General features: G+C 40.1%; 2 protein-coding genes across 2 annotated transcripts in view; both read left to right on the top strand.

Moving 5' to 3' along the window:
• The window catches only part of NDUFV1 (NADH:ubiquinone oxidoreductase core subunit V1), a 587,185-nt gene that overhangs the window by 487,018 nt on the left and 87,523 nt on the right, over positions 1 to 12,644 (top strand). The window lies entirely within an intron of this gene.
• Positions 452 to 11,444, top strand: CAPG (capping actin protein, gelsolin like). The gene is made up of 10 exons (XM_053450586.1): positions 452 to 668; positions 752 to 781; positions 1,425 to 1,594; positions 1,944 to 2,098; positions 3,738 to 3,902; positions 6,930 to 7,079; positions 7,232 to 7,324; positions 9,353 to 9,476; positions 11,137 to 11,225; positions 11,308 to 11,444. The coding sequence occupies exons 2-10, from the start codon at positions 759 to 761 to the stop codon at positions 11,371 to 11,373; spliced, it is 1,035 nt and encodes a 344-aa protein (XP_053306561.1). The 5' UTR covers positions 452 to 668; positions 752 to 758; the 3' UTR covers positions 11,374 to 11,444.

Below are 12,644 nucleotides of genomic sequence, written 5' to 3'. Positions count from 1 at the left end.
TTTACGTTGTATATTTTATCTATGCATTTTTTGCAGGTCCTGACCACACCTTAGGGTTTAGCAGCCCACCCGCCACACAGGTGCCTCATTAACAGTGTCCAGAGAAGGCTTAAATTGTTTGAGAGTTTCATTTTGGTTTAACTGCATTGCATTCCCTCTGATTCAGCTTCTTGGTAAGGAATATAGCCATATAAAATTTCATAGGAGTTGATAAACCTGGGGCACTTTGACATAGTGGCAGGCCGTATAGAGTGACGCAATCCCCAATAGTTATGTTTTTTTGGACGGTATTCTCTGGGTATGTGCTGAACTTGTGCTTTGAGTACTTAATGACTATCTCTATTCTTTTCCACCTTGGATATTCACCTTCTCTCTCTATCTGATGTTCTTATGTGCGGGAGGGGTGGAAGGATTTTGTTACCAATTGTCTTTGTTAGGCAAGTTTTTTCCCTTCCTGTCTTACTGTGTGACCAGCTGCATCTGACTTCTCTGCGTCATTTATATGATACTGAGTCACACTATACACTCCTCTCATTAACATCACAAACCGCAGAAAAATAAGCCCTCTAGGCTATTGAGCGTGTAGTAACTGCTAGTGTAGAAAAGGCATCCGGTGCTCGAAACTCAACGCTGAAGCACAAGCACACAAAACAGCAAAAGAAGAAAAGGTAAGCGAAAATAATCTTAAAATAAGTTGTAGGACAGTAATAAACCAGGAACTCATGTGACCCCTGACTTTTTTTCTTTGCAGATTGAAGATGTTCGGAGCTCCTAGTGCAAAGTAAGGAGGGTGAGGGGGATAAAGTCCTTAGCTTTTAAGTGCCAAAACATTGTTCTTCCCTATGGTACTGAAAGGGTTAGCATTAGCAGTAGCCCGATACGTATATCTCAACAGCTTAAAGATCTACTTTTATGCACCACTAATGATGAGAAAAGCCACCAGCATAGGGTATTGCTAATAACAAAACATCCTAAGAATATATTGCATGGATGATTTTACTGACTTCAAGGTAATATATCTAATACTACTTCCTGAAAAATTAAAAGGACACATTTTAGTTTTACAATAATTTTCAGGTCATGACAAAAAGCTTTAATTGATATCATTAGAAAGTTAGAAACTGTTTAGATTTGTACATTTTACGCAGATAGCTGTAGTGTATTCAGTAAACATAGATAATTGTAGCAAACCACAATTAACCATCTGTAAAACTGGTAATCAGTTGGACAATGTACACAAATGATTGGGAAATTACTATTTTGTTCTCTATCCGCAGTCTTTTGTGCTTACTTCCGCTTTCTCATGCTATTATATTTTTCCTACCTTAATTTTTTTTTAATCCTTTCAGTACTGTGAAAAATACCGGTACTTTTTTTTTTTTTTTTTACAGTATGCTATTTATATAAATTTTTCCCCCCTACAGGGAATTGCGGTTTCCCCCATCCATTGTTGACCCTGGGATACATATTTTCCGTATTGAGAAGATGAAGTTGATATCGGTACCTGCTGAAAATCATGGGGTTTTTCATTCTGGAGACACCTACCTCCTTTTGTATAATTCCCCAGAGAGCAGCAGCATTTATGTCTGGAACGGTGAGATGGACATTGAACAAAACGTAGGATAACAAAACTGCACACCAGAGAACAGTTACAGATTGCTAACTAAACAAAATGTTATGATAGATTGTATAATATTAAATACAAGGACTAAGAGTCTTATTTCCTTTTGTGGATGAGAAAATGCATTATAATGCCACACACTCATTCTCCTCCCCATGAAAAGATAGCTTCACTTATATGTCTCTTGGAAAGAAAAAGAGAAAAAGTATACATAGACATATTATAGACTCCTCAACAACAGATATGGGTATTTTCCTAATTTTCCTAAGTTGTGATCCATAAGGCAATTTTACCTTTTTCAAGTTACTTTTCTTTCTCTCAGGATGTGACACATCTGTGGATGAGAGGGCTGCTGGTGCGATTTATAGTTCTCAACTTCACATGTACTTGGGAGAGAAACCAACTCAGAACCGTGAAACACAAGGACATGAGAGTGCAGAGTTCATGGCCCTCTTCCCTGGAGGTGTAACCTATCTGGTTAGTTGAGGAAGAATGAGATCTAATCACTTATATTGGGACACCCACCGGTAGGCGGATATTTGTCAGTGCATCTTTTACTATGCACTGACAAATATCATCTGCCTACAGATGGGTGGCCCAATATTGTATTGCATTGTGACAAAGTAATGATACCGTGACTTGACATCATTTGGACTCAGCCCAGTAGGGGGGGTCACTATTGTAGTCTGTGGGAAGAATGGTAAACACGGGAGGTTCCCTAATTTCTGGCTAAAACCTGCTGGATATCAGATCCTGGTGCAAATACTGGCCATGGAGGTCTCTGTAATGTAAGTCCCTGCCCTGTAAGTCCTGACCCGATGGAGGATAAAACACCACATATAAACCTCCTCCCAAAATGTAGGTGCCCCAAACCTGCCTCCAAGCTCCACAGTCTTTAGAGAGAATGTACCCACCTCCCCCAAAACAGAACCCCTTCCAAGGCCAGGGCCCATAGTCTGTAGGGAGGAGGCCAAGGCACAGAGCCTTCCATGACAGATACCTTTAGATATACCCATGATACCTTTTTAAATACCTTTAGATCGGGTAGCCAACTGCCTCGTCTCTAACTGGATGTCTGCAATCCTAAAACCCAATCTCTCCTCATCTCCGAACTCCTCATCTTCCCTCCTTCCAATGCTCACATTCCCTCATCAGCCTCTCTCAGTAACCGTGGCACAATCATCTCCCCATCCCTTCAGTCTCACTGCCTTGGTATCACCCTGGACTTTGAACTCTGTTTCACCCCCACATTCAGTCTGTCTCAAAAAACTGCTGTCTCCAACTTAAAAACTTTGCCCGCATTCTTCCCTTCCCAACACAAGATGCCAATAAGACTTTTGTCCATGACCACATTATCTCCCGCCTTGACTATTGTAATTCCATTTTAGCGTGTCTCCTTCATACCTATATCGCTCCTCTACAATCCATCATCAACACCGCTCCCAGACTTATCTTTCTCTCCCATTGGTTTACGAACACCTCTCCTCACTGGCTGGCTGTTGTGCTTCAGGATTCATTGAAAAAAAAAAGTACTCTTACCATCAAAGCTCTTCATAGCCGTTTCCCTACTTACATCTCCTCACTCATTCCTAAATACCCCCCTGCCAACCTCCAATGATCTCCGTCTGTCCTCTCCTCTCATTTCTAGTTCTCATGCATGTCTGCAAGACTTGTTAAGTGCTCCCTGTATCCTTTGTCATGCCCTCCCCTAGCCTATCAGTCTTTCCACCTGCCTTTGGTCTTTCAAAAAATCCCTCAAAACCCACTTCAAGGTTGTCTACGCACTTTTGCAATACTTATACCACTGCGGTTGGTCCATCCATAACAGTGGCACTTTTACCACTTGTGTAATACACCATATCTCCCTGATTGTAAGCTCGTTTGAGCAAGGCCCTCCTTACCCTCTGTAAGTCGAATGGTTGTTATATACTACTTGTTAGGTCCTGTTTAACCATTATACAAGGCTGCAGAATATGATGGAGCTATACAATACAAATACAACTTGTTTTAATGATTATGATCACAACATTTTGTTTAGTACAAGGTTACAAAAATGTGTTGCACTCCAATTTAATGCCCAACATGTCTATTATTTCATCATCGTTTACTGTGATAGGACGGAGGGGTGTCATCAGGTCTTCACCAAGCTCCTCGGGACCAAGAAGCCTTCAAACACCATCTCTACCATGTAAAGGGGAGGAAACAGATTCGAGCAGTTGAGACAGATCTTAATTGGGAGAGCTTCAATAAGGGGGACTGCTTCATTCTGAACACAGGAAAGGTGATTATAATTTAATTCCTAATTGCTATTCCAGCAGTATTTTCATGTAAAATGCATATTGGGATCAACTTGAGCAGGAAATGTAAGCTTCCCACTTACACTTCCCGGATTCAGAAGAGGGAGGAGAATGATATAGAAGTATGATTTTACAACTTGCAGTAACATGCACAGGAATGTATGCAAAATTGACTCCAATATGCATTAACCCTTTCACTCCCATATGGACATACAGGTATGTCCTTAAAATATCAACGAACAACAATAAGTGCAAAGTAAAGTGCAACTTATAACACACCTTGTGAAAAAAACTCAAAATTTCCACTGAATAATACAAATAAACATAAAGGTGTAAGTGCACATGCCCCAATACACAACCTTAGCGTGTATCTATATATATATATATATATATATATATACTTTCATATAATGTGGCTTAGACCTCTGTTTTAGCCCTGTAAATCGAGACACAGAGAGAGAGATCATAGTGTAACCCATGAATGCAGTTTTGATATTAATGGGGTATAGAATAAACTCACATGAAATAGAACAGGCTCTATATAAACAACTCAGGGTGCCCACTTGGGGTGTACACGAGAGGATTCTTTCCTTCTGAACCCACTCCAGGCAGTAAAGGATCCACACAGCTCTTTTCCTTCAGGATTCTTTAATGTTTAAAAATAAGGAGAACTAGGTATAGTTTCCCAAATATAAAAGTACAGTGTACTTAAAAACACAACGCGTGTCGGCTGTCTTTTTGAAGTGTATTGTCCTTATCCATAGGTTCCATATTTATAATGTGCCCAACGCTTGTTTTTGGCGCCAATTCCACAGACTTTGTTTTTGACGTGTCATTTATGGTACGCATCCGCGTCACTTCCAGTGCGTGTCTTTGTTACACGCATCATATCCGGCGCATCTGCTCGTTTCTGCTAGGTCCTAGCTCCTGGTGCAACCTTCAAAGTGTCCCTTCCGATCGGCTGTATTTTGAATTTAGTCCAATATGGGCAACGCTTATTATAAAGGCTCTTATAGAAGGCAGAATCCGGTAGCCATTTTGGAAAAGGGCAAAAAGGGAAATACAAATAGTTAAAATTCAATAATAAATCCAGAATTACATCTGTACAAATTAATATATAAATACAATATTTAATCTTGTATGGCAGACTGAGTAATTCAACCCTTATTATTATATATCTTATATCTAAAAGTTCATACTATTTGGTCCATGTCACAGAAATTCATTGATTTCCAAATCTATGGGGAAATAGTGTTCATTTCAAACATCCACTTCATCTCTGTTTCACTTAATTCTTTGCCATGATCCCTCCCTCTCCAATTTTTATTTATTTTCTGGATTCCTTGAAATGGGGTCGGAATTGTGATGCTCTTTAAAGTGGGATGATTGATAACTTGATTCTTTATATTTCTGAAGTGCTCCGCAATGCAGGTTTTGAGTGGTCTTGCCCACATACTGCAAACCACAGGGGCACGTCAGTAAATAAGATTACTGGAATTGCATGTTATCAATGAATTGATAGAGAGGATTCTGGCCCTCTGTAGCAATATATACGTGGATATGTTGCCAAACATAAATTGGGTCATTGTTCAGGACCTGGAGAAGAAATATTAGAATGTTTTCATATGAGCACTACTATGTTTTATGTATTTCTATGATTAACAAAACATATAATTTGTGGGGGGTATATTGAAATGGGGAATCGTGGTTTAAAAAAACCAAACAAACACATGGTAAAGATGAGAAAACTTCTTGTCATTAATGTATGAAAAAACCCAGGTCCTAAAAGGGTTGAAAATGGGAACTAAAAACAAATCAGAATAAATGCCAGTGTCCTATCAGTTGGTGATCAGATAAGTATCCTAGGTAAGAGAAGGCTAATTTACTGAACTATGTGTGGCGGAGATCCATACTGAGTAGCTCGTAGAAATCTTACTTGCCGTGAATGCTCAGTTGCTCAAGGGTTGATCCTCTGTAATTCTCCCCCCAAGCACTAGTCGAGACTTTGTGTGGGGGTAAAACGAGACTGAGTTTATTCAAGACAGCACAGATATTTATACACAAAACACCATTAGGAGTATAATCTCATCAGACAGCCTGGCGCCGACATACAGTTCTATGGCCAGCAATGCCCAGCCAACAAAGAGTCACTATTTCTGAGTGATCCCAAGGAAGTGGGCTCAATCCCAGTGTATCCAATGGAGAGCTCAGCTTCGGAAACTTTCCCGGGAATAGTCCACGCGGCAGCCGGGCCAGAGTTTCATAGCCGCAGCTGTGTAAACCCTGGTCCTAAAGATTGGTGATAAAACCAGTGTTCCCAAATGGGCTCCTTCTCTGTAACCACCACTGGGTGTTGCCCACCACAAGCTTAATGTAACCTCAAAAGCCAACAGGTATCTGTAACGAAGAAGATCCAATTGTTGGCAGGCATTACCGCAGTTCCTAGCTGCTGCTCAGTTCCATGAATTCGCAGCTAGTTTCCTGTCAGGCGCCAAGCAGGGGAAAAGTGGAATCTGACCAACTGTAGGGGTACACTGGGTCCATGGGAAATCCTGTGAATGTGCTCCTTTGGTTGAGGGGGTAAAACACAGGGATGGAGGTGTAACACATTAAAACAGGAATGGGGCTAAAATAACATTGGGAACAAATGGGCTGTCAAAATATATTCACAGATAAGTTGAAGATTTCAACTCGCTATGCATGGTGAAGGGCCATTTTACTAAGAGCCATAAAACTGGGGCGGCATGGAAAAGATCTTGTAAACATAATTATAATGTAATATTTCAAGAATTATTTTTTATTTTTTTTTAACAAACTTGTAACTACTGTATTGGATGTATGACTGCCAGAGTGTTTCCAGCATACAATTGATTTCTGTGAATTAAAGAGTGAAATAGTGTATATTGTGTAAGATATATAACATGGATTTTTGATAGACTTTCTTGTGTGATTTACCTGCCTGAGGCCGGAAACCAAACCTGTATTTTAGTTTGCTCTCTCTCTCTTTTAAGTGTATCTACGTCTGGTCAGGGTCTCAATCAAACATGATGGAGAGGAACCGAGCTCGTGATATGGCTAATCAGATCCGAGATGTTGAAACACGTGGGGCTGCCCAAGTAGAGATTGTACAAGAAGGGGAAGAACCCGAAGAAATGTCACAGGTAACAGCCGGAATCAGTAGATCCTATTTAGTTGGAATAAAACTGGAATTTTCTTTGATACTTGGATAACTGTGGGACTGTCAACGATCTAATAGTTACATATTTTTTTATAAGTAAATAAATTGCGGTCACAAACCTGGTTTTCACTGCAGATCTTGGGACAGAAGCCAGAAATTATTAAACAAGAAAGCACTGACGACAAGGAGGCAGATGAAAGACACACAAAGGAAGCAGTCCTTTATCAGGTATCAAGTTCACTTGCGTTTTGGGCATCTTCTGGAATAACAACTGGGAGGTGGATAAATGAAATACCCGTTTATGTCTAGCAAGCCCCACGCTTAAAGTATTTCCCCATACAGGTGTCTTATTTTTTTTTTTATACCTTTTGAAAGAGGGAGAAGTTCTTTCCAACTTGTAACTTCAGCCTTGATCTTTGTACAGCCCTGCATTCTTCACCAGTGTGTGTTATCATCCAGTTTGGGGGTTCTAAGCAGAGAACATTTTACAGACATTCTTAGGTCTATAGTCCTCATATAAGTGCTTCTTGTGAACTTCAGCTTTAATACTGCTAGAAGAGAATATCAGAAGATATGTGCAGGTGTGCAGAACAAAAACCGCCACCTCGCTTCTGGTGCCAAAAAAAAAAAAAAGTTCAGTGTACTATTACATCTTAAGTGTGATATCAACACCTTTTTTGGTGATTTAAAAGGTACATCCATAGGGTCTTTGAAAGGACTAATGTCTTCAATAGGACCAATTCCAGGCAAGGCATAGGCAGGAAATAGGGAGAGCATGGCCAGAAATAGGTGGAACATTAGAAGTTGTAGTACTCCTCTCGCGCAGCACCAACCCTCTGGAACTCTTCCCTGTGCTGTCCGACTCTCACCAACTCTACCCTCCTTCAAACGCTCCCTAAAAACTTCTCTTCAGGGAAGCCTACCACTGACAATCATCAAAACTTCCCTCTCACCCACTTTCAACCCTTATCCCGCCCTACATTTACACCATTCACTACCACACAGTCCTCACCTCCTATTTCTCACCCCTTATCTACCTAGATTGTAAGTTAATTCCTCTTGTATCCGTATGTCAATTGCTGCATTATACTTGTCGTCATCTGTAAAATTTTCATCTTGTACAGCTCTGCGGAAACTGTCGGCGCTTTATAAATAAAGTAGAATAATAAACGTAACCACACCCGTATGTTTCTGGTAACTCCAATTAATAGGGATGTCCCGTTTGTTTTTTCTTGTAAGACACAGTGATATAGAGGAATGTAGACAGGCCGCCACTACCTATAGGCAAGGTAAGCGCCAGCCTAGGGCACAGATCTACTGGGGGTGCACTTTTCTCAATCACCTTCATTCCATGGAAAATATCTCCCTACCTTCTCCGCTTTCACTTCCCTGTCTCTCTTCCCCCAGCTCCACTTCTTCTGTTACCTCTTCCTCCAGTTCTCAGAGTTTTTTCTTCATCCGCATCTCTGTGAACCAGGCCTCCTGAAGCACTTCTGCAATTGAAAGATTAGAGAAGAAGCTGTCCCCATGGCTCCATCCTTTTCTAGAAGTACCCAGAGAGGCCAGACGAATGCAGATTCGCAGTGAAAGAGGTGCAGAAATGCTCTTCTTATCCTGCAAATACATAATTATCCTGGCCTTTCAGAGTACTTCCACAAACGAGCAGAGCCGCAGGTACAGACCCTCCCCTATTTCTCCAACTTTTGCAGAAGTACATCGGGAGACCTTGTTCACAGAAGCGGACAAAGAAATGAGACACAAGGAGGAGAGAGGAGAGAGAGAGAGAAGAGAGAGAGAGAGCGAGAGAATGTGTGTGTGTGTATGTTTAAAAAACACTCATGCCCTCACTCACTCTTAAAGTGTGTGGAGGCAAACATAAGATCTGCCCTGGGTGCCAAATACTTTAGGTATGCCCCTGTCCCTTACAATGGGCACACTTTCCTGCCACTGATAGGCAGCGAACTGGTGGCAAGAATAGTCTGACCATGAAGGGTAGCCACAGAGCTTTAAGAATGTACAAATTAGGTAATATAATATGCATTTTTATTCGGGCTTTTGGGGATATAAAACTATCCCTTTAAGTAAACAGTTACTAGATGAGTAGAACACTTCATTCTGCACTGTGAATGGCTAAATGCAATTTTTTTGGTTTGGAAAACAAAAAGTATAGTAGTTGGGGAAAGAATCAGGCTATTTTGTGTTAGGTCTTTTTAAACTACAAAGACTCAACAGTAAATTATTTTCCGTTATTTCTAGGTCTCCAATGCTACCGGACAAATGCAGGTATCTCGAATTGGAGATGGCGTTTACAAAAAAGAGCAATTGATTTCAGATGACTGTTTCATCTTGGACACATCTGGCAAGCTCTATGTGTGGAAAGGTACTGAAAGTTAATAGATTGAATTGATTCTATGGGTCTAGTCATACATACAAGTAGTTTACACATATTCCCTGCAATGCCATATACCATGTCTACCACAAATTGGATATATATTATGTGGAGGACGTTCTTGATGTGTGCTTACGGACTTAGTGAGTTCACATGGCAGGGGTATTATTGATGGTTATTGGTATATTTTCAATATTTGTTGCAGTGGCTAACATTTTGAGTGTAAGAAGGACAAATAGCTGGCTTTAGTGAGTTTTATTTCATCATGTAAATTCAGTATCAAGGATTTAGGAACTAGCAAACAAATACAATTGTTCAGGGCTAGGAAACACTAAGCAGAACTTTGAGTTGGAGAAGACAATTGTTCATCCTATCGTTACTGCTGATATACAAACATGCACCTACAAGCTTCCTTTAGTTAAATCGCTTATCAGCCTTTCAGGGCAATAAGGTTCAGCAATATTCTGGTAGACAAATTTAACACACAAAAAAAACCCACAAAGAAAAATAAAAGCATTGCTCCCAATTGGGATCCTCTATGTTCTATATTTAACTGATCCAAACAACCAGCATAATCATCTTAATCCTTTCTACCAGACACATCTAATCGGAAAACATTTGCCAGACAGCTCACATGTCCAGGCAGCTAATGGCAAAGGGGTCTTTTTAGGACAAATCCTTGCCTGGGGAACATCCATTCTACCAAGTCTCACTGATTCTGTGACTTGAAGGGAAAGTCGTGGTATAAATGGAAAGTAATCCATTCAACCAGCCCATCATTGTCAAGACTCATCTCACTACTTAGGAGGAGTGAAGGTGCAATGCAGCAGTTTCCCCCAACAGAAGCTAGCCCAATGAGAAATAAAAACTCAGACAACCCAGAGTATTCCACTATGATCATTGACACATTTAATGCATCCTTTTCCCAACTGATCATGCACACTTTGCAAAGCAGCAAAACAAACGTGTGTTCAGCAACATACAAGGATGCCCACATGCATAGGTTTGTCATGTGTTGGGGATTCTGTAGGGCCACATTTGAACATGTACATAAAAAATTTTTTGTTGGGGGGGCAATTTATATATATTTTTTCCTTTCAAGTAAGAGTTTCCTTTTTAATTTCTATGTGTATCATATACCCATATAACTCCAGTTTCACATGTGCACACTTACTTGTGCAAACACCACTCCATGCACATACAGTACATCTACATTTAGGACCTCTCAGCTTACCTTTGTAGACTCAGGAGATGGTTCATCTCTTGTGGTCTGCCAGCTGGTGACAGGTCTTTCTTCTCCTTACTTACTACCTGTGCACCAAGAAATTACATCATATACCTGTGCTCAGGTTCTGTCAATGTGCTTGGACTGAGGGAATGCCAATTCAGAGGGCTTTGCTGGCTGCTGTGTTTAACCAATAGAGCATTGTACACTTTTCTTTGTAAGATGCACAAAATCGCCATACTCCTGCAGGCTTTCACTTGTTGTTTCTCTCTGATCATGCAGCCTTTTAATAGTAGCTGACTTAAGGCTAGGAAATATTTATAAAAGAAAAAAGCTTTTTATGACAAAAAATACAGAAAACACAATTCTGCAAGAAAATGGTTTAAAATAGCTCAGAGGACTATTCAGTCTGGGGTGTCTTTACAGGTAAAAAGGCAAACAAAGAAGAACGAGAGCAATCCCTGGAAATAGCCAATAAGTTCCTTACTTTTATGAAGTATTCACCCAAGACCACGGTAATACATTCTCCTATCTTTACCCTACCCCTCTACCCTACCACTCATCAATTCTACATGATATTCTGATTCTTTATAACAGGTACAGTTGGTTTCCGAAGGCAATGAGACGCCACTCTTCAAACAATTCTTCCAAAACTGGTTGTAAGCATCAATGGTTGTAAAGAGGCTACAATTACAAGGTTGCCTTTGTCTTACTAATAAAGTAGCGTCACATCATTTTGGTCCTCGTGTAATGTGCTTTTTCAAACCTTCAGATTTATGTCTTAAAAAGACTATAGAGGGAATGTCAGATCAAATATTAATTACCTTTCAACTTAAAATATGTCAGTCTAGATTTGGGTGCAATAGCCAGATAACCTTTGAACTGAGATTCGGTTGGTGTTCAAGTCGCTAGAGCAGTGAAATCCTTGTGAATGAGTTTCCCCAACACTTGCATCTGAGTTATTACTTTCCAGCTCACAGAATTCCAGAAGTAACCACCCCAGAGTGTGTGCATTCAGCCACCAGACAAGTGACCTACTGACTCAAGGGCAGTTTTTCTACGTTCTCCAAGGAGGCCAGTTTTGCCTTTCCATTTAAACACCAATTTATTGGTGTCTCCTATATGCCTTAACTAAAGGAACAGCATATTTTGCCATGGTCATTAGTGATCTTTGGAAGTTGTGCTGGTTTAGTTTAGTCAATATCTTCAATTTGTCTTCTTTGGTAATTGAAGTCTCCACCCGAGAGTGTCCAACTCGAGGGGAAAAATGTATAATAAAAAAAACAAAAAAACTTTATGGAATGGAAATAACGGTCTCTGTATTTTAGGGTGATATCCTATAGTGACAAGTCCATGAACAGCGTATTGTTAAATATTCTTTAGCTAAAGCCATGGTCGGCCAAAGCGGCTCATAGGACTTGTCTGGCAAATATTGTATTGACTGACTTTTGCACTCATTCTCAGAAAGCATTGCATATGTAGTCCACTAGAAGTTTTGTGGTTATAATTCAAAAGCTGTTCCATCAAAACATTCTGCATATATTCTTATTTATCCTAGCCATACTTTAATACATCTTGCAATTGATTTTGTAACAACTCCTGTATGAAACCATATAGTGGGAGGCATTGAACACCTCCCTAAAGACTCTCACTTTCTTGTCCATTGGATCCTTAAAACATCTACAGGTAGCATAAAGATGGCCAGATCCACCTTTTGGGTATCCCACTCCTTTCTGGCTTCATACAAATGGAAAGATGCATCTTTATACAAGTATTTTCAATAGATGGAGCTGACAGCGCTCAAGGCTCCATGGGCTGAAAACACCTCAACCAACTTGCTTTTTCTGCAATTTTCTCTACCTCCTCCATGTCAAACACTAATCAAACATTTAGGATTACGTTTATCCATTTACTCTAGAAAGTAAAAAAAAAGC

The sequence above is a fragment of the Spea bombifrons genome, chromosome 11 (genome assembly GCF_027358695.1).
Source record: "Spea bombifrons isolate aSpeBom1 chromosome 11, aSpeBom1.2.pri, whole genome shotgun sequence".
NCBI lineage: Eukaryota > Metazoa > Chordata > Amphibia > Anura > Pelobatidae > Spea > Spea bombifrons.
The sequence above is the reverse complement of the archived record's forward strand: the minus strand, read 5'-3'. Positions and strand labels throughout refer to the sequence as shown.